Source organism: Pseudopipra pipra, chromosome 2 (genome assembly GCF_036250125.1).
Source record: "Pseudopipra pipra isolate bDixPip1 chromosome 2, bDixPip1.hap1, whole genome shotgun sequence".
Lineage (NCBI taxonomy): Eukaryota > Metazoa > Chordata > Aves > Passeriformes > Pipridae > Pseudopipra > Pseudopipra pipra.
The window spans coordinates 17398398-17421226 of NC_087550.1; the positions used below are offsets into that span (position 1 = coordinate 17398398).

General features: G+C 40.9%; 1 protein-coding gene across 7 annotated transcripts in view; it reads right to left on the minus strand.

Annotated features, from left to right (window-relative positions):
- The window catches only part of PHLDB2 (pleckstrin homology like domain family B member 2), a 67896-nt gene that overhangs the window by 33010 nt on the left and 12057 nt on the right, over nucleotides 1-22829 (minus strand). For 5 of the 7 annotated variants that reach the window (XM_064644112.1, XM_064644110.1, XM_064644113.1 and 2 more), the window contains exons 3-6: nucleotides 20846-22194; nucleotides 11532-11915; nucleotides 9049-9192; nucleotides 8045-8182 (exon numbers count right to left, since the gene is read on the minus strand). In XM_064644112.1, coding sequence (XP_064500182.1) covers nucleotides 8045-8182; nucleotides 9049-9192; nucleotides 11532-11915; nucleotides 20846-22194 — 2015 coding nt within the window. The remainder of the gene's footprint in view (nucleotides 1-8044; nucleotides 8183-9048; nucleotides 9193-11531; nucleotides 11916-20845; nucleotides 22195-22829) is intronic. The other 2 variants (XM_064644114.1, XM_064644115.1) reach the window with 2 other exon arrangements.

The following is a 22829-nucleotide window of genomic DNA, read 5'->3' on the forward strand; positions in this document are numbered from 1 at the left end:
AAATGTGCAGTCTTAACAGGAAATATCACTTTCAGCAACGAGATGCATTATATGTTTTGCAGCTGTGGAGTTAAGTTTGCTGACGTCTCAGGCTGTGCATTGGTAATCTGATAAATAAATCAATAATTATAATTTTTTCATACAGTCTTTTCCACAAATGAATCCAGGCAAATTCTTCTAGAAGGGAAAGGATTCATAAGTTTGCAAGCCAAGTGCAAGATGCAGCTGAGGCAGGCCTGTGGCTGACTCCACGAGCTGTTTGCCCAAGAGCAGCCAGCAGCAGAGCTGTGAACAGAATCCATGTGCTCCTGCTGCTCATCCTCATTTAACCGCATGAGCTCGTACTTGTTAAGTATTTCTCTGCAGACAATCGCTTCCCAGCCCCAGCACTGATGCCAGAAGCACATTAACTACAGTCTGGTTGAGTCCTATTTCCAGGGAAAAAAGTAGAACATCTGGTCTTAGCCTACTGCCCAACTTGCCCTATGGTCTGCCTCTAGATGCATGTTAAATGAACTTGGGGTCAGCCAGGATACAGAGCAGGGCTGATTTGGGGTTTGATGATACTGGGGCACAGCTTGGATCACTTTTGGAGGATTTCTGAAAATTGTGAGGGACAGCAGTAGAAAGAATTGACATGTCACACTGTCCCCCAAGAGCACAGACATGGGATGTCAGCAAGAGCACATGTGGTATGAACACAGACCATTACTGATTAACATGGGTCACAAAAGGAAATCAGTCTTTAGATCTGGCAGAAATCATTTTAGGGCAAAGAAAGAGAAAAAAAAAAAAGAAAATATAGCCGACACATCTCAGAGATGATGAGGACACAGAGGAGATAAAAGGATGGTTTTAAAGACAAACGTAGCCCCTAGATGAATGGGAACAACAGAAAGAAAGCAAAACAAATTGCTTCAGTGTTGTCTCTGGTGGTTAAAGATGCTCTATGCCTGATCAATGCTGCTACTTTTAAAGCTCTAGTGGATCTCCACACCCTTTCTGCAGAGAACTTCTGCTTTTCAGTTTGTCATTCATCACAGTCTGCTACTGCAGGCAGGCTGGCTAAAACTGTAGAGCAACATGTGGCTGCATGCACATGTGCCCTCTGAACCAACCTTCTCGCATAAACTGGTAGGAACTCCTCAAAAATGGGAGTAAATTTGATGAAATACAGAAAGCTTCTCAAAAACCCAGATAAAAACTGTGTGTGTGTGTGGGGAAACCAAACCCAAACCCCAAAAATAAGAACCCCTATCATTTTTACCAGGTCAGTGTGAAATGGATTAAATGGCTACGTGAATTTGGTTCACTGTACAACCTTCCAAATCACTCCACAAAAAAACACAAAAAAACTTCCATGAACAAAAAAACTTCCAAAAATCAAGACGTGTCATTTTCATACAGAAATGGCAAATAAACCTACAAGACAAATGGAAGAAAAAAACCCCAAACCTGAATGTATTCCCATCTAATAGGCTCTTAACTTTCAAAGCTGCAGTCCAAAGTACTCCACAGTCTTTCTCAGTCCAACCCACCTATAAATCATCTTTTAAGATAACAACATTTGTCATCTACACTAACCTTCAGATATGCATGCTCTGTCTCTCACTACAGAATCAGTCTCACAACTCTCACGGGTTTCTGAGAAATAAGGAGAAGCACATGCAGTTCTTTGAAAAGCTTCTCCACCTCATCTTCATGCTTTCACTTCTAGCCAAGCCTTTTTCTTTACACTGCAAAAGAACATCCTCCCCTTCTCCAAAATAACCTACTGCAAAAGCTAAAAGTGGAAGAGAAAGAGGAGACTACAGAAATTATTCCTTTCTACTTGGAAATGGTGTGATGCTGCTGGGTTTGTCTATTCAGTAGTAATGGAGAATAAGCAGAAAAGCAAGAAAATTTGACTTGAACACTGATTAAATTGGCTTAACCCTTCCCATGAATTTGTAAGAAAATAGTCTACTCTCTAACAAAAAAGGAGATACAAAGATAACAACACCAACAAAAAAAATCATCTGCTCTTCAGTGGTTATCCATTGAAGGAAGAGGGCAAGTGGTATATTTGGGAAAAGTGTTAAATGTGAGGTCTACCGACTTGTCCAGTACTCTGGCAAATTAAAAGCATTTACAATACTGTGGCTGATACAAATCAGACCACATACAATTGTTTAAAAAAAATACTGTTGAAATAGAAGAGAGCCTCCTTTTCAAACTGTATGTGCTCATCTGTATTTTCAGACTACTCTTTCAGGTCTCTTTCAGGACAGAAGCATAAAACTTGTAACAATTTAACTGTTTGTCATTAAATCCCCGTGGGTTTCATGACAGAAGCCATTAAGAGGAAAGAGTATGTCAGGTGTATTAAGAGGAGCATAATAAGTCAGAAGAAGGTATTTCACAATAGTTCTTTTTTCTGAATGAATGGTAACTAATTTATTATATAACTGATTATATTCAGTGATGGCATCTATACAAGAGATCTCAATATTTTTGTTTCGGGTGCATGCATAAAGTTACTGTTAAAAAGCATTTTAAACCAGAGTAAGCAATCTCTCTGCTTTAAGTAAAAGAAAAAAAAAATCACAAGTGCACACATTAACTTGCTACTAAGACAACTCAAGTTTTTTGCAGTTTCTAAGCTCATTCTCTGCCCATTGTAATGTCTTGTCCTAATGAACAGGTGGGGAGGCAAAAGAAAATCCCTGACTCATGAGTGTAGAAGAGAAAATAATCATCCAACCAGCAGAAAAAAAATTTCAAGTTAGAAAATTCAAATTCTGTATAGTCTTTAACATCTAGATGACAATAGGAGGATTCCCATCAGCAGTATAACCCATTCTGCTATTTCTCTCATGACCGTTTTAAAAGAAAGCTTGCAAATTCAGATTTTTCTCCTTTGGTCTTTGTAATCATATTTTTCTTTATCAGTGTTCTCTCTACAGGATATCCTTATGTGGTTATATCCAGTGGATGCAAGTATGCCTCAAAACCCTTAATCTGTGTATTGTGTCTTAAGGAGGTAGCTAATGTTATGGATATGACAACTCATCCATATGAAACACTTGCTTATATATTGCTGAACTGGAATCTGACCAGGATATAGGAGACATAAATTTGTCAGATTCATCAGGATAACAGCAGCAGGAATTTTGCATTCAGAAGAGAAAGGACTGAGGATAGATCACCAGTATATTTAACATGTTCTTTCCTTGACTCTATTCTTCAAAGTCTTTGCAGTACTAATTCGGCAAAGAGACTGAGTTTTAAGTGTTTTGGCATGTCTGGGATATTCTGTTCATGACTGAAAAACATTTCCACAAAAGCATGTGGACAAAATTAAATGTATTCCAAAAAAAGATGAGTTATCTGCTGCCAGCTGCTCCTGATTTCTGCTGTTGAAGAGAGACAGGAAACCCTGGTTGATAAAAGAGTTCCAAAGGCACCATGACGTAAGGCAAAGCTCCTCCAGAAGAACAGGAATAATGTCCCTCTCTCTAAAAAAGTCTCAACTTTTGCATAAATAATTGTTTTGAAACTCTATGCCAAAACTCCCATTTAGCTATGATTGCCTCCCACAGCACTTCTGCTGAATTCATTATTAATTTCCAGTTACTCCAGTATATTCATGCTCACTGATCTTTTCTTTCTTTCCCTGGCTACACTGTTACTTTTAACCTCATGCTTTAACTTGGAGACCTCAGGCATGGGGGATCATTAAGCATCCTTCTCCACATATGCTGGACTGCATTTTTTAAAATGGCACAGATTAAGGAAGCACTGTATGAAAAGAAAATACGTTGCAGAACTGGATAACATTCAAGCAGGCAAATGCAATTTTCTTCAGCTCCCTTACAGACAAATGTCAATCCTGAACTAAGTCTCACAAGCGAAGATTCACTGGGAGGAAGTTGTAAATGTAAATTCCACCATGGGCCTGAGGTGCTGTTCCACTGCAAACAATACCATCATTATTGTACACCAACAGTACAGCAACATGAATGCCTGCTGTGTAACTACAGGGAGCTGGGCCTGGATGGCAGGGAAAAGGGAGCTTGGTTCACCTGCTTGCTTATTTCTGGGTCTGTCCAGCTCAGCTCTCTCCAGAACAGGCTGTGCTCAAGGTATTTTTCTCAATATCTGTAGCACAGCTCTTTCCCTCAGAACTTCAAGCTGTATCTGTCAAATTGTGTTAGTAGTGACTTATAAGGGCTGCCCCTGCATAAATGGAGCTTGTGATCTTAAATGTTGATATTCCCATATGTCCCTACTGGGCACTGGAACAAGCTCCCCAGGGAAGTGGTAACAGCACCAAGCCTGATAGAGTTCACAAAGTGTTTGGACAATGCTTTCAGGCACATGGTGTGACTCTTGGGGATGGTCCTGTGCGGGGCTAAGAGTTGGACTCGATCCTTGTGGGTCCCTTCCAACTCAGCATATTCTGTGATTCTGTGATGTAGCTGGTCACCTTCTTCTGCAGATAAAACCAAATATGTAGTGCAAGGTAGTTAAAAAAAGAAAAAATAAAATAAAATAAAATAATGAAAGATTGTAAGCTTTGCTCAAGAAGCACAGCCATGGAGGCAAAGTGGTACCTTCCTCCATTACCCTGGCATGATTTCCAGTGTAGCTGAAAGCACAGGCCATACCAAGCAGCTGTGGAAGCAGCTACCCCAGCCATGACAACTGAGTCCTGACAGCACTTACACCTGACAAAGAGGCACCACAACCAGAACTACACCAAGTCCTGCAAGAGTGCTAAAAGGTTTTACCATCTTTTCAAAATGGCAACCACTCATAGCTCTTATTTCTAAAACCCAAGTAAATCAACACTAATTTCTTTGCTCCTTACATTTTGAGTGGTGGCATGGTCACGAAGGCAAGGGAAACGGTCCCAGCTCAGCCAGGGTGTGTGCTACATCATCTTTCCCACCAATTCATTCATTCTTCCTCACCATTAGTCCTGCCACGTATTCAGTAGGGTTGAGCACAGGACTCGAATGAGATCAGGGTGCAGTTTAATATATAATGTACAAACCTGCTCACAAAATACGTTCCTGATGTACAAGCGAGGTGCTGGGACACATTGTACCAGAGCAAAGAGCACACTGACACAGCCTGAAACCAAACTCACAACTCTCCTGCCATCTGCCTTCAAGTATGTTTTCCAGTCAATTCTTTTACCTCACAAAGACTAGAAACTGTGGCTTTAAAATTGTGCAAAAGTTGGCAAAACTTTGTGTCCTCACCTAAATGAATTGTGCATGAGGCATTAAAAAAAAAAAATCCAATAATCAGGTAGAAGGTAGTACAAGAGCTTCCACCTGCAGTCCATTTTAGGTACATAACATGGCCCAATAATTAGGCTGTAGTTTGTGACCCACCTTTTCAAAAATTTCACAAGGTTTTCAAACAGGTGCATGGGTAAGGATGAGACACAGCCAGGCAGGGGTTTCCTGTCAAACAGGTGCCAAGATCAGTGGCAAATTCCATGAGATGCTCAAGTCTCTTCAGGGACAAGTGCCATCATGTACGAGACTAATGCCTCACCGTCATTTCACAAGTCAAATGAGCTCTCCCTCTCACCTCCAGACAACCAACACCATGTGGTGTATGAGGGTATCACTCCCTTACCCTGACAAAAATGTAACCACTGTTTGAAATACGGGACACCAAAAGCTTCTTGCCTTGAAGCCCCACCAAAACCAAGACCCCAGGTATCACTAGGGGTGAAATATTCAGGCAACTAATAGAAATTGTGACCACCCTGTGGACACTGGGACACTCGTTCTTGCAAAAAACAACACAGACAGTACCATCAGCAGAGTGGCAACTCTTGGCCAAAACTTGAGCCTTAATGCTGTTGAGGAAGTCCTAAGTTTTGATTTATTTCAGCAAAAAGGACCACTTACTGCCTCCACCTGAGCCCCTTTTGGGGAGTGGAGGGCTGATCCTGTGCTACTACAGAGCCAAGATGTTGCCTGTCTTGCATCAGATCTGCAGGGCTCCAACCTTAACTTGGACACACAAATCAAGCTTTTAAAAAATGCTACTGTTTCAAGCCAGCCCAAACTTTTATTTGTTGACATGATCAGTGCCATCTGCTTTGCTGGCTGACACTACTTTCTCCAGAACCCTTCAGCTGTCACTTTATATTTTGCCTGTTCACAGAGGCTCATGTCCGATTTCTATTTTAAACTTTCACTTTTATGCAATGCTTTATTCCTACAAAGAATATTTCAGTATTAACTGAGCCATGGCTTTAAGTTTAGAGGACACACTCACAGCTGGGGTTTTTTATTTTGTTTGTTTAAAACAAAAAGAAACACAAAACACAAGACAACTAATATTTTTTAACTGATCTGACTAGTGCCTATGCTTCATACTGAAAAAAATGTTCTGAGTGAACTTGCCTTTTAAATAACAACATGCTTTTTCTAGGCTGCTTTCCATGTTTCAGTTCAACTGAAAATCTAAACTAGGCTCGGCACTTTTATTTTCTGACTGCTACATACTAATGTTCCACCATATGACTGCAAGGAAATTTAAATGACCTACAGATTTTACAGTAATTTCCATTAGCTTAATTCAACTTTGAGGCTACTAGAGAAGCAATATAAAAGGCAAAAGATCTCTTGAATTTCTGGACATGTTATTTTTTACCACTTACCAACCAAAACTTCTAGCAGCATCCTTCTGGAGGGTATCTGCTCGCACGATCCTATCTGCCCACTTTAAACTCATCTTTATACTAAAAAGCAAGAATGAAACATGTCCCATAGGCAACTTAAAACATGACCACAGGTAACACTGAAAGCTGAAGGATCTGTGTGGAGTACACACGAACAAAAAAAAGTGCAGGCAGGGAAGTTCAAACTTAAACAGGATTGTCTCCCCACAGAGCAGAGAAGTGGGAGCAACATTTTCCTTCTCAACCACAGGCTTGATGAGCACAGCCACAAAATAGCAGTCAGGCTCATGACAGGGCAAGCAGAAATCAAAGACAAAAAGCTCAGAATAAAACAATGCAAGCTGTAAGGTGAGAATTAAGTGGGAACTGCAAAAGTGCTAAAAATGTGCAGCTTGTCTAAGAAAAAGCAAATAATGCAGAAGACTTCCAGATATTTCTGGAAGGCTTAAAAGAGAAGAGAGACTAGCTAGAGCACTTCCACAAGTGATAGGTCTAAGTTATGAGGCAGAGGATGAAATTTAAAAAGGAAATAACACTGGCTGAAATTCCTGGAAAAACTTCCTGACCTTGAAGTATTATTGGCCCTGGCACATCCCCTGTGGAGAAGGGAACTGCATGCCTGGAGAGGCCATTGAAGAGCCTGGTGGAGGGAACTGGCAGCCCAGGCTTGAGGGGGACAACTTCATCTTGCAGGCCCTTTCCATTTCTGCACTTAAAATCCTATTATAGTGCTATCCTATTTTGGAACATGTTTTGCTATATAGTGGAGAGCAATTAAGTATCTGACTGTATAGGAAAACTAATTAATTCCTGGGACTTAATCACAGAGAGAATAATTCTACAGTACTAAAACTGTCAGTCAGCAAACAAAATAAAAAAAATGATTGCTTTAAAATTACATAATTGACAGATGTCTTATACATCATTCTATACAATAACAGAAAAAACCTGCAGCCTTCTTTCATTCTGTTTCTTTGCTGAAAAAGGGTTCTTTTTTTTGTTCTCCAAATTATATAACCTACAATGGAACAGCTCAACTAGTATTGTTCTTTTAAACAACAGATAACCCAAGTACAAGCCCTATATATATTTTTTTTTTATTAATAAAAATTTTTTTACGGTAGATCAGGTCTTTTTACTTAAGCATATTATATTTGGCTTGTCAAGCATACCTTGGAACACATTACTGTTAAAGGGAAATGATGGTGAAGCAACTATTTTTTTCTTCCAGATTTATCAAGTAAATTTACCTATAGACAATACTTCATAAAATAACTTCCATCAAAGTTAATCATATAAATATATTTTGAAGATCAAGGGGAACAGAGCACACAGCTAAGATAACTGAATTACCTTTGTCTTTTCACCAATAACATTTCTCTCCAGTTCAGCTATTTTTCTGTTTAGATGATCCAAAATTTCCTTCTCTTTCAGCAGCTCTGTTGTTTCAGATTTCTGTTCCCCATCCAAAAGGGCACATTCCATATCCAACTAGGAACACAAAACATCTTTCAGAAGCAGTCCAGATTCAGAAGAAATCTTGATACACATTATTTTCTGGGGGAAGGGTAGTGAGTTGGTGGTTATTCACAAGAGAAGTATTTTAAAAAGAGGGGAGGGGGGAAAAATGTTTTACCGCCACAGAAGTTAAAAAGAGATCACAGATCTCAGAAGAAGTAAAACTGAAACACAAAATACTGCAAAATAAAGTCCAAACCAACTTTAGCTTGAAGATTCTTTTTTTCCCAAACTACTTATTTTCTATCTCTTCTCTGTGCTCCCTCCTGTTATGATACTGTACTGTCTCTGTGCCCAGCTCAGTCAGGAAACCCTTCTGGAACAGCTGTTCCTTTCCTGTCGCTGATAACTGGAGCAAGCAAAACCCAAATGCCTGGCCAGCTTAGTTTGCAACTGAGAGATTCCAGAAGTCAAGGGGGTGTCAACACACCCTTGCCACCGTAAAGCCAAGGAGGTTTGAAAGGAAGTTGTCTCACTTCCTGTCTCTTTAAACAGTCATAGGAGACACCACCATAAAACTCCCAAGTGACACAAGGCATTTGGATCAGCTGAGTGGCCATTAAACAAGCAAGATTGTTCCAATTCCACCTAGGAGTGTAATGGTTACAGCTGGGAAACGCTAACCCGACCATCATATCCATCTCCCAGCTGGGGAAAAACAACCTTCATAACAGGAGACAGCCAGGTCTGTGATTCTGTGCCTAATCCTGGTGAAAATCACAGAATATGAAGGCTTCATACATCAGTGAGTTCCCCATGTACTTACTGGACCCATCAGACTTGTGCTATGTAGACATACGTAACAAGCAAGACATCTAAAACCAAAACATATTTCATACCTCCCTTGAGGATTCATCCATCTGGTCATTTAAATCTTTGATCTTCTGCTCAAGTTCTTCCAAGTTGTTTAGTATTACTATGCGCTCCTCCTCCAGCCGACCGAGCTCCTGCCTTCTTTGCTCATCACTGGTGCATTCTGGTATCTGCAGTTGCACACCACGAGATGTTCATTAGAAAAAGAGTTAAACACTGTCTTTTCTTCCCCTTTTCATATATTTTTCACTTTAGGCAAGTACAGTACTGCTGGTTTTGAACCCATTACATATTTCCCATCTACTGTATTGCTACTTCTATATTTAGAAGGTGCACAAGAGAAACAAACATGATACTTTACTTCCAGGCATTGGAATTAAATACTATACTTAACAGTAAATACTATTCATTCTAAAGCAATTACTAAAACTTAACCTTTGAAAATACTTTATATGCTGTGCTATATAGGTGGTAAAAATCCAATTTTTCCCTTATAAAAATAATGCAGATAGATGAAGATGCTTTTTATGTCAGCTGTTCATATAAGAGAGGCTAGGAGGTAGGATAGGACATTTTTGTAACCAGCCATTAAGATGGGCAGGCTACATAAAATAAGGACAAAAGTTGGTTCTGTCCCCCCAGGTAGCGCTGAGGAAGCAGTACCCTTAATGTTCTTCTTTTCGTTGCCATTTACTTACCAGTAACTGTGCCAAGAATTAAACCACTTTATGAAGAAAATACCTGTGATCTTACAGTAGCAAATGCTAGATCAAGCAGATCATTCATTCTTCACATTTGCCTGACCCCAGGGGTTTGTGATCCAATTACTCTGGTAAGGCTGCTCGCTCATTGTCCCCAGTCAGAATTAGAGGTGGGCTGCGTGCAGGGCTTCACAGTAACCACTGGACCACACAGCCTTGCTCAAAAGAGGCTCAGCTCAGCCACTGAATGGCTATTCTGAGAGCAGCCGTTTTATCCTGAACAAATCTGAGCTCGATATTTTAAAACAATGTACTGTGTTTCATTAACACAGTTCTTGCTTGCTACTGCTTTTCTAAAGGGCTTAGCAGAACACGCTTTACAATGAATGAATGAATGAATGGTATTCCTTGATTTAGCAATAGTAATCCTAGCAGGAAAGCCTCTTTTTGTCCGGTCTCCTGTTCGGATAATGCTGACAAAACATCTTTGATTTCAACTTCCTAATAAGGATTTAAAATAGGATCTTTGACTTGCATGAAGAAAGCAGCAAATGGGAAAGAAATGCAAGACCACAGCAACTTGAAATGTCCTACTACCTCTTCAACATGGAAAGACCAAGTAAAGCCATAATAGCTTTCCATTCTATTTCTATACTGTGTTGAACATTTCTGTTCAACACAATTTCACACCAGAAGACTCAGCAGACAGATTTCCAGAGATAACCTTTTAGAATAGAAAATGTTTTTCTACCACACCTCCTCCTTCTTCTACCTACACATACTTCTATTAAGTTGTAAGTTAAGCAGGGTTTAAATACAATTCACGTGTAAGCATGCTGGAGATCATACAGTGTGTAAATAACATGAAAGAGAAAAGAAACAAAGTATTTTGAAGACATGAATTTGTTAAACAGAAACTTGCTTTTATAGCTTTGCTTGGTCTTATTATGCTCTTGATTCTAACTCTTGAATCCAGTTTTTAACATAATAATGTCTCTGAGACTTGCTGTGCTGATGCTCTGGCACGGCAGAGTCTAGGAACTGACCCAAGGAAAGGAAAGGCTCTTATCCCAGCCCAGGGAAGGTTCCTGCTGCTCTAGCAAGCAAATGGTTAGGAATGCTGTTAGTTCATTTTTTAAAGGACAATTTCTCTTCAGTAATGAAAACAGCAGTGTGAAGTGTACAGGAAAGGAGGTGCAGCTTATTAAATGCAGGAGTTGGGTTAGAGGGGCAGGAGGCTGGCTGCTGCCATGTGCCCCTAGAGACAACAGCTGATCCAACAAATGGCTTAAGTCCAACCCTGGGAAAGGAGACAGGACAGTAAATTCAGCTCAGGCAACAACCTTCCATGTGACTGTTCTGGTTTGACAATGAGAAAACATGCTCCTCTTACAGAAGACAGGAGCCTCAGGTTGGAAGAAAACAGCAGAGCTTCCCTTCCCTCCTACAAGCCAGAATGATGCTATAAGCACGGTTCCCAAAACCTTCCTTATTCCAGTAGCTATAATTGTTCAAGCAAATCCTTTTCTCCTGGAAAAACCTTAAACTCCTCCTGAACTGTACATCCCTCTGAAAAAAACCCAAACTTCCAATACCATTAGCTTCCACAAAATACAAAATAATGATGTGCTGGCTGCTACATTTTGCTGGCTATATTTTCTACACTTGCTGGCTTATAAAACTGTATGAGTTCTGAGATTAATTCTCATATCTAAGCCAGCCTAATCATTGTCCCTGCCAGGACAGTCTAGAGGAGGATTTCAAACAGCAAAACCTGGTTTATACTCTCTACTTCTACAGAGTGTTACCTTTGGTGTGATGCTTAGGTAGGATGACTCAGTGGCATCCTTCAGGAAGCTGGGAGCAGGAAAAGGTGGAGGCTTCCCACTTTCACTGAAGTGCTCATCAGCTCTCAGCCCCCTGGAGGGAAGGTAAGCAGCAGTGCCACGGCTGTGGTTGCTGAGCTCGGAGAAGTCTGAATCGCTTGCAGATGATTTCAAGTGGCTTCTGAACCTCGTTTCCAGGTTCATCTGGGAGTCTTCGAACACTGAATCCTCGTCAGAAAGCTGAAGTTTTTCGAGTTCTTTGTTAATTTTTTGAACATCAGCAACTGTGGTAGCTGCAGCAGGGCTGGTGTCAGATTTGGAGTATTCTGCACACAGATTGAGGATTGTCTCGAGCCGCTGTCGTTCCTAGTTTAAAAAAAGATAGCAGCACTGAGTGTCACATGTGAGCTAAAGATGAAGTGAAAAATAAAATTTTGCTGGGTTTTTTTGTTTTGTTAAGGTTGAGTTTTTGTTTGTTTGTTTTGGGTTGTTTTTTTTCCAGAGTGAAGGATTAAAGTCCATGTAAAGTCGATGTCCCACTTAGAGATAATAAATATAGATACATAAATAAATTACAGTGCAAGTGACGAATCAAAGTTAACATGGAAGAATAATTAAAAAAATATTAAAATGTTCTACACTGGAAAGATAAATAAGTATTAGGACATATTTAAGTAGCTATTAATTTCTGTGAAATGTACTTTAAAACTTTTTATTCAGGTTGTTGTCTCCACACCCCATTTGTACATACACATGTCAAGTGATCTCACTGCGTAAATCACTAAGGGTTCCACTTCACACTTATGCTATATTCCTACCAAGCTGCAAAATTTAGCACAGATTTTCCATGAACTCACTCATTCCTGACTTTTTGGATTTTTTTTCCATTTTGTTAACTATGGTTCCCTTTTTTGAGAGAATTAGTCCACATTTTGAAACTCACAGTTTTAGGAGCATTAAGAGAGAAATCAGACATCACATCTATAATACAACAGCTGTTAAATGCACAGAATGAGGGAAATCTTTATGTAACAGTTTATTCAAATTCCCTATGGATTCATACCAACATTTCAAACATGAGACTCTGAATAGCTGTGCCAGTTTAACTTGATGTGCTTCAAGTTGCTATAAACATTTAATTCCTACAGGATTTCTAGATCTCTATGATACTGTTTATAAACTATCAGAAAGCAATATTTGCTTTATGTTACTGTCTGCATAGCTTCCTGTAACTTCTATTTCAGATGAAATTTTTTTATCCTTTTGTTTTTAAGGTAATGATTTTACGAAATTTCATGTTACCTTTGCTAACCAAAAAGTAAATAAGAAATTGCTTACCATAAGCCTATTGAAAATTTTGCTGGAAAAAAGACCACTGTGAGAGTTCCAAGCTTGGCATTAATACCTGCACTAATGATGTCATTTCTGATTTCTAGGAAATCCTTCTTACTTTTAGTAGTATTTAAAAAGAAATTCGAAAAACCCAACAGCCTCAGCCTCCTTTCCCAGGAACCACTACAGACATGTTTATTTTCCAAGCTCTACCTGGCATTAGATTTGTAAACAGGATTTGCAAAGCAGCTACTTCTGACAGCCCTAACACTTCCTATGCCCAACAGCAAGTGATTACAAAGGTCAAGCAAAGCAGTTGGGGCAATGCATTGCCTACCCTTTTCCCCACAGCAAGCCACTGGACTGCATGAAAATTTAACACTGGTTTACAAGCACCCAGCTCTTTATACAGCCACCAAGAGATTACCCGGCCGTACGCACCACATGTTCGCATCACCCCACATCACCCGCAGTTAAGAGCTCTGTTTCTGAGCTGGAGAACCCATCTGAACCCGCCCGTTTCCAAGCACTACCCAAACAAGAGAGCGCTGCGAGAGAGAAATTTTGCCTTTGGGTAGCTTATTCCCAGGTTCCCACTGCAGGTTTCCTCTGAAGCCTCCTGAAGCACCAGCAGAGACGAGGCGCTGAAATAACGGAGCCTGGGGCAGCAACTGCAAGCTTCTATTTTCCACAAAATAGTCCAGCAGATTCTGCAGACATCCTTCAACCCCAAATGACCGACATAATTATAACTCTCAAAAGCCTTGTTCCCTCCAGGCAACTACTGCCAGACCCTAAGACTCTTCCCTTACCCCTCCAACACCGCTATCCTCCCTCTTACTAAGTCATTTGGCCACGCAACCCAATTCCTAAAGCGCTGAGCAAGTGCTGGCTGGGACTGCCAGTAATTATGCAGCTCTCCCTGTTGTGACGGCATCGGGCCTCTCATAATGGTTATAGACAGGAAACATGGCATGAGGACATGAGGTCCCATCCTTCCCTGCAACAACAGGCTGTATCAGGTTACCCCGTGTTAAACCTCCATCCCGTTGGTAATAAATAATAGGAAATGGCAAATTTCAAAGCGGGGACCCTGCTCACCCCAGCTGAAGTGCTCAGGTGAGGGGCTCTCATTGCAAACCTGCCCTTTGCTGAGCAGCCCAGAAAAAAAAGGGATTTCTTTTTCCCCCAAGTCTCAGATGCTCAGAAAAAGCATAAAAATTGTAGGAAAACCTCTGTCAGTCTTAAAAAAATTCCTGATGAGCTTTCAGACACATTACAGAAATACTGATATCTCTCACTTCTATTTTGACATGTGCTGAGAAGCTTACGGACAGGAAGCTCTGTGGTTATTTTATACGCTCTATTCTCATCATTTCATCTCAGTCAACTCATTCCAGCTCCAGCACACCTGCATTTAACTGTTTCCAAAATAAATTTCTCAGTGAAGCAGCAAGCTAGGAAAGTACCCCTGCAAAGAGAAGTGCAGAAGGATTAGCCAATGGAAAATCCAGTCAACAATTTTACAAGAAATAAAAAACAAGTTATTTGTGATGCTGAACACAGCAGAGGGGAAGAAAAAAGGTAAAAAAAAGGAAAAAAAAAAGGTATGTCAAAGAAGGAATGGGTTTAAATTTCCTCTGATGGGAGGGAGGAGTGTTGAATCAAGCCTTATAAGCCTGTCAGTGTGTTTCCCCATAAAATGTGCTTTTTAACAGACTAAAACACCTCTGTGTATTTTCTGTGGTTCTCTTTGCCTGCCACAAAAAGAGGTAACAGGTCTTGTGTGCTTTCTGCCTGAGCAGTTTCACTACTCCTGGCTTTGAGAAAGCTACACATCACCTATGGTTGGCTGCAAATTTACGTGCTGAAGGAGAAGGGTGGGATAAGGAGATAATAACTCTCTTCTCCTATTGATTAACAATGACATTAAGAGACATCCCTGACACACTGTTAAAAGAAATTTCCAAAACAGCAGAGATAAATATCCCACTTTTTTAACAGTAACCAAGAGATGATTCCTGGATTTGTTCATCTGCTGCATTCACGTTTATGAATTTTACAAATGCGTAGAGGGGATCCTATATCTAGACATCAAGGCAAGACTTAGTTAATCAGCTGTGGCAAGCAAGAAGCTTTTTAGATAAGTGCCATTAGCAACTGAATAACTTCACATTTCATTAAAAATACATGTGCAGTCTATCCCTTGTGGCAAACACTAACATGAATTACAGCTAGTCCATGCAGCCAGGTTTCCTTTGCCTGAAGAAGTGACTGTTGCTCTATTCAGCTACCAAAGAACAGCACTTTTCTACTGTTGCTGATGCAGACAACCAACCATCTTCTCAGCAAAAGCTTGGAGCAGCGGTTAGTCAAAAAGGATGGTGGGGAAAGAGGTAGAGAGACTGAGGAAGAGAACAGCAGAAACTCCCCAAACTTACTTTCTTACAAATACATTCAGTGCCCCAGAGAGAAGAGGCAGGAGAAACTTTCTCTTTTCTTCCTGCATTTCTCAGGAGCTTATTTCAAAGCTAAACTTTACCTGTCACGTATAACAGTTAGCCAACTGTTCTTCCCCTTCCCTCCAGTTTGCACCAGTTTCTCACTCCAGCCTCATTTATTTTCTCATTTTCAGTCCTTGTTTTGCTATAGTTACTGTTTTGGCTTTGAGGTTACCACCAACAGCACAGAATTCAGAAGAAGCGCCTGTATTTCGTGTCTGTCTCTCACAGGCAGCCTTTGACAGCAGAGGCACCTGCACAGCGAGCTTGTGGACAGACCAGCCCAGATCACAGCAAAGGACTGAGTGTGCCTCGTCCTTACCTCCCCAGTACAGGCACAGCAGAAACAGACTGGTAAAAGCAGAAGAGATCGGTGGCACAGGGTAGAGACAGCCTCCAGGGAGGAGCTGAGCAGATGACTTCCTGCAGAATTAGCTCCTATATCTGCAGCCATGTATTTGGCTCCTGAGGGAATGCCATCAGCTTCCAAAATAACAGTGTTGTTCAGCACAGAACTTTTGTCCCTACAGTACCTATGCAGATGCTCCTTTTCAAATCACACTGAAGGCAAGAGCCTGAAGACTAGAGCTGCACTGCAGTATTTAGGTTCTGTAAATGAGAATGGGTCTCCTGAAATTGATTTCTTCCTGGCCCATACTGTTAGGTTGCATAAAATATAGCTGCAAAAATTAAGCATACGTAATCCACATTGTGGCTTATTAAAGATCCCACAGAAATGTTTTACAACACAATTGAAACTGAATGTTCCTGAAAAGTTATGGAGTCATCAATGTTAGTTATATTCTGCAGGGAGGTTTTATCCTATTATACAACACTTTTTCAATTACAAAACTAAACTGATGTTAAGTAGCTATTCTATAACACTATAGAGACTGTCAAATACCAGTAGTGTGAAAAATTAACTTGAAGGTAGCCTTTGTCTACTTGGCTGGGGTTCCTGTAAGAGCTAATCACTTACAGTTTTACATACAGCTTGGGTACTTTATGCTGAAAGACACAGTACCGATATAAATTTATAAAACATGTATATGATGTTTTCCACAAGCTGCATGGGAGATTTACATAAGCTCTATTAAGCATGATTTTAAAGCAGTACCATGTTGAAAACAGAAATATTTTCATTTCATTTTCCCTTCACAATGAGCACATCTTACTAAACTGTAATCTGCCAATGCAAACCAGGCACAGGGATATTCTGTATTATTCCCTACTTCTAAATTAACTCATGAAATTCGGTGCTCTTCTGACTGTGAAAAAGTGGACTATGGAATAAGCTCCATGAATTTTATTACTGCTTGTTCAGGTATTGATAAACTGAAATCTCTCCCAGTACAACTCCTGCATCCAGTAAAACCTCATTAACAAGCGTATGTTTACAGATCCATACAGACAGCTGGCCTAGGAAGTCCTCACACAGTTAATGCACATGTAATTTTTAAGTACCTACCACCATCTAGAGGAAATACGTTGTACTGCCTAAAAAGCAGCGGTAGAAAATTCAGCTTCAGTGCTATTCAAATGAGCGGCTATCAAAGAAAACAGATGGCCTTTAATATCTACCCAGCTATGTTGCCTGTGCTGTTCCACCTCTGACCTCCCCATGGGCCGAAGAGAAAGACTGCCTTTTAGTTCCAGCAGCAACCACAATTGGGCTTTCATCTCAGACAGGAAAAAAAGAGTGAGATTTCCTCTCTAAATTAAAAAAAAAAATTAAAAAAATCAATAGCTAATTGAATCGCATTGAATATTATTAGATCAGAGTGATAATTTTTTCCCTTGTTTATAGGGCTCCTGGGCTATCATCAGCAATAGCTCCTCTCCCTTCTACTTGTATACAGCTTGTATAAACATCCCTACACCAAGATGCAATGTCCGGTCAGCTGAGCTGGAGAGGAAGCAGAAGCAGATCATGACCCACCAGCCTGATGCCTGTGCCAGCTCCAAGAGCAACCCCATGCTGTCCCACCTGCTCCCATAGCCCATCAGCCCCCAGTAGTAATGCCAGAGGGATGGCAGCCACGAGAATTCCAGTTCCTCCCACTCTTCAAGTCACAGAGGAACAGGCTGGCAAAACAGAAATGGCATCAGTCTTCAGCTAGCTTGAGGGAACCCAGCCTAGAAAGCAAATCTAGAGAAGGTGATAGGGAAAAAACACCAAATCCTACCCAAGTACATACATGTCTTTTATGTTTGGTGCACAGAAACAAAATACAACTCAGACTTTTAAAATAACGTTTTTTAAAAAAAAATCTTGCATATTTTCACTATTTGTACCTTTTTTCTAAAATTTATTCTCTGTTTATTTATTTGGGCAATGACAGCAGATAGTTTGGTTTCATATGCAGGCTGTAGCAGCAGCTCAAAACACAAACTTCCAGAGGAGCCTCTGTCACTCAAAAAGCAAACTAAGCACAAGTAAAACTCATAGAATAATTTATACGGAAAAGAAAAAGAAAACAAGGTAAAGTAAACAGCAGAGCTCAAGGGCAGATACTAGGTCAGATTAAAATAAGTGCATAGATTTTACTACCCAAAAAAATCCAGAAGTAAATAGCAGCTATCAAACACAACGCTCCCAAACCACCCTGTGCAAGCACCATAGCTACAGAGGCAGTGCTGGTGCAAACAAAGATATTCTCCACTTCATATCTGAGCCATAGAGCAGTCTAGTCCTCTAAAAAGGTTTATGTTTCTGATGGAGTTGCCTGAATAGCCTTACATGGTTTTTCTGTCTTCCTTGCTTCAAAAACCCAGTATGGAAGAGTCTGACACTTGTGCACAGAGGGACTACATTTCCCCTGCCATTTACCTACCAGCTACTCAACCTCAACTTTTAGACAGCACTGAAGGCTCAGAGCACACAGTTTTGATATCCATGAGTGCTTGTTTAGTTGGGGTTTTTTATTCACACCTTCCCCCACTGCTCAAAAAAGAGAGACCTGAACAGATATGGATCTCTGACCTTTGTCTAACCTTTGTCCATGTACAGGCAAGGGCAAACAAAACTCTCCTTCGGAAGCTCAGGCTGCATATATCAAGTCCCTGTTTGGACAGATCCCTGACTGTCCTTTGGGCAGGGATTCACACAGAAGGACAAAAATAAAACCAAAACAGGAAAACAGGACAGACCGTAATGTACAAAGTGCTAATGTGTGGATTTCTTTTTAATATATATTTTTACTTCTCAGAGATCTAAAAACCTGTTCATGGTGTTTTTCAGACTCTCAAACCATTGGAAAAGGGCATTGTCCAAATATTCCCCTCTTCTACCAGATAGCTCTAACAAGGGGAAAAAAAAGGTATTGAGGAGGATCTTGAGTATAAGATGAACTCAAGCAGAAGGAGGCTCCTTCATGTTCAAATTATATGCAACACACAAAACATCATTTTTTTTCCATGCTTGGAAACACAGTATGAAAATTCTCTTTTTAAAGAATCAGGACTTGAAGGAAGTACTATTCAGCAAGAGAAGAAATATTGGGGGGGTGGGACAGGATGTACCCATTACATCCAAATATAAAATCAGAATAGTTTTACCATTACCAAATAGTGAAACAACCCTGTATCTTTCATCCCTCACCACAAATTAAAAAAAAAAAAAAAAAAAAAGGCAAGCTGTTCTCTTTGAAATACAAATACGTTGCTTTTATGGCTGATTATCTCAGGTTTTACAGCATGACTGTCTGGAAAACCTTCTGATAAGAAGCAAAGAAGAAATCACCACGTCGTAGACACAAAATACCAGGACTAGGGAGAAGGAAGGAGATTTCTGAAAGGAGCAGAGGAACAGCAGGACAAAGGCAGCAAGAAGAGAGAGAAACAACCCACCACCATTTCTGCTGATGCTTCCCACAACCTTTCCTAAGCCATCCAGCCGTTTCCACTCACAGCTGGTCCTTCTCACCCTGGGGAGCCCAGTCCCTGCTCCTGAGAAGCCGCAGTTTCAAGGGGAGCCAGCAGAGGTTCTGGGGGACAAAGCAGGGCAGGGGTGCACACACCCTGACACTCATGGAGCGTGAAAGGGGCAATGCCTGCCACCCTCTCACACCCATGCCTCAACTCCACAGCCCTGGCTTTGAGCAGGCAAAGATGAACATTTTCACATCTTGCAAACAACAGTGTGTACCTCATAAACTACAGCGCTGAGTGGGTTAGGGATGAAAAGGAAGGCTCCTGCCTGTTTAACAGGTTCCTCACCAACTTGCATCAAGGACATCAGTGAGACAAGGCAGGGGAGATATCTGAATGGGTTCCAATTCTTTAGCTGAACCTGCTCACTTGTGTGATTCGAGATGGGAACAGTGGCCCTGCACAGGCACTGGGTCATTGCTAGTGGCCCTTTACAGGCAGCCCCTGCTCCCACATTCCCCCTACCCCTGCATCCTGCCTCCCCATGGCTTTTCATCCCCAGTCCACCCAGGAAGTGAACTCTCCTGCAGCCTTAGTGTCTGTATGCAAACTAGACAGGTTTAAGAATATCCTACCATCATTTTGCTCAAATTCATAATTTGAATTAAAGCACAAAAACGTAAAGTTAATGTCTCCAATCTAAGACTCAGGAATACCAACTGGCCCATCTATAAAATTAGGAAATATCAATGCATGATAACAGGGTCAGGGACTCCTGGAGCAACTTAGAAAACCTTTTTGAAGAACTACTAAGTATTCCTCCAGAGACAGTTTCAATAAGAAGCTGTTTCAAAGATCTTTGTTTGCTCTGAAGACCTTTCTACTTTTCCTACTCAAAAGTTGTTTCTGTAATGCATAAATTACATTTTACTACCAAGTTTACCATTTACTTACCAAGTAAATTACCATTTTACTACCCAAACTGAAGCAGCATGCACTGCTTTACATTGACTAGAGGCAAAGAAAGAAACTCTGTCCCCCTCAGCTACTTGCCATTTTGGGAGGGGGAGAAGCAAGGAGGCCTGTATTTTAATGCAAATACTCAGGAGGAAAAGTAAAAACTAAGCAGAAGAAGCTCTGCTGATGGATGTTGAGCCCACACCAATGTATACCTAACTCCACAGCACACATGGCTCAGCAGCTTAGAGCAGAATCCCTTTTATTTCCCCACTTACCACAAAACAGTGCCATCATCTAAAACTAAAAGTCCTGGATCCCTGCAGTGTAATTTATGGGTTTTATGTACATAGACATTTTAACAGAGCCCACAGGATAACTGAATGCAATTTACATGGGTTCCAACATTTTTTCAGGATGGCTGAACAGTACTATCCAAGCTGTTACTGCAGCAAGCTATTTAAGCGTTAGCTTTGTGTAGCGCGATAATAAATGACGTGTCTGAAGCAGCCAACATTTGAATTTCAGAACAGAGCAGCCTATGCTTTGCTGTCTAGCCATCAGAAAGGTACCCGGGATGGACATTTTGCAAGTGCTAAATGTCATGAAAAACTAAGAGGAAAAAAAAAAAATTACCAGGCGTTCCATCTCCTGCTCACGAAGTCGCTCTTCCCTCTGCCTCCTGTGGTAGTCCATGAGATCTTCTCTTCCTGAAATGGAGCTAATGCTGTTCTTCCGCTCTCGCATGGACGTTTGCAGAGAATTTGGCATCTGTCTGTAACTTTCCAGATCTGGGTCATCAAGTTCCATGGAACTGGTGGAAAGGTTTCTTCGGACAGAGAACGACCTGTCAAAATCCACTGGGGAGAAAGAACTACTCGGACTTGTTCCTGAGAGCCCAAGTCTATCAAAATCATCAGGCAAATATGGGGAAGAAGGTGCTAAAAGCATTTTTTTAGCAATTCGAGGGCTTGCAGGAACACTAAGAGTTGAACTGACATAGGGATTACTCCCAGAGATAGAGTTTGCATGTGGTGAAACCCCTGAGCTGCAAGAAGAAAAATTCAGGTAATTATCAGCATCTAAAGCATTCTGAGGTAGATCTTTTTCTCCAAGTTTTTTCCTTTTACTATTACCCAGAGAGCTTCTGGGGGGCAAACTTAATGGCACCAGCTGGTTTTCTGTTGATTTATAAAGTCTGGGTAGGGAACGACTGTATGCTCCCATATGACTTAGAGATCCACCAGAGTATTTCCTAGGCCGTGAACCCAGAGTTTCCATCATCACATCCTTGTACTTAACTGGCTTCATGTGAAGGGCCAGGCTGTTTTCAACATTCATCCTCCTACCTTGCTTTGGGCTAGAAGGCATGCTGGCTGCCCCCGAATTGCTCGCAGGTGAAAGCACCAGCTCGTTCCCCAAGCTTCCATTCCACATAGTCAGAAGAGAGCCTGAGATCTTCTTTGTCTCCAGCATCCCTGGGAAGTAGATGTTGTCATAAGATTTATTTTTCTGACTGTACTTTGAGTAGTGAAACTTATCCATGTGTCCAAGGGATTTTTCATTTTCTCTGCTGGCATGAGTATCAAAGTCTGTCCTTCCTAAATTGTACCCGCTGAGGGATGGTGATGCACCTGATATGGAACCCAAATGCTTTACAGAGATGCTTTTATCTGGAAGATATGGGCTTTCACAGGGGAACTGCTTGCCTCCTTGAATTTTGTTAATAGAGTGTGTATTTTTAACACTGGAGGAAGGATTAGGTTTAACTGGCATAGGTTGTGAAAGGGTTAAATAAGAGCCAGCATAGTCCCCGTTGGTTTTAAATTTGAGAGTTGATGAATATTTCTTCGTACTGAGGTTTTCCATAATATCCTGGAGACCATTTTCAAGGGAATTTGCCACAGAACCCTTTCCCAAACTAGCATTTTGTAATTCCATCTGTTTTTGTGCGTGGCTATACTCTGCCATAATCTTACTGGAATCTGTAAAGAAGACAAAAGAAGAAAAAAGAAGTTTTTAGCAAGGAAGTACCCTCTTGCATGTGCATGCCTTCACATTAACTTAAAAAGAACACTTCTTGGAGTAATTACTGTGCTTGTACTAAAAGGTGGGGATGCACAATTTTCCCATCTCTGTTTTTGCAAAAGATGAGAGACTGAAAAAGGTAGAGGGACATCACCAAATTCATACCACAAATCAGCAACACAATCGCAAAGATGCTATACTCTTCCTGTGCTGTTCTATCCATTGCAGGAGTCTGTGGGTTAGCCTTTATAATTCTGAGCCTCTTAAGATGTCCATGATGTAAGGAAGCATTACTGTCCTGATGTATTACAGCTGTGGAACTGAGGCTCAGGGAGAAGATGCAAAGCAGACAGCAGAGTAAAGAACCAAAGTCAGGTTTCCCAGGGCCAAGGACATAAGATCCTGCTCTGGATCACCTCTTCTTTTAACCTGTGCAGCTAGTGCATCCAAGCCCAACGTACTAATGAGCTCAATTCAAAGCTCAGTAGGAGTTTGTCACCCTTTTGCTTACCCTGTGGATTATCCTGCAAAGCTTAATGGGAAAAGTAAAAAATCAAGGCACGTTTTTCAAGGTGTTTCAGCTCATTGCTCT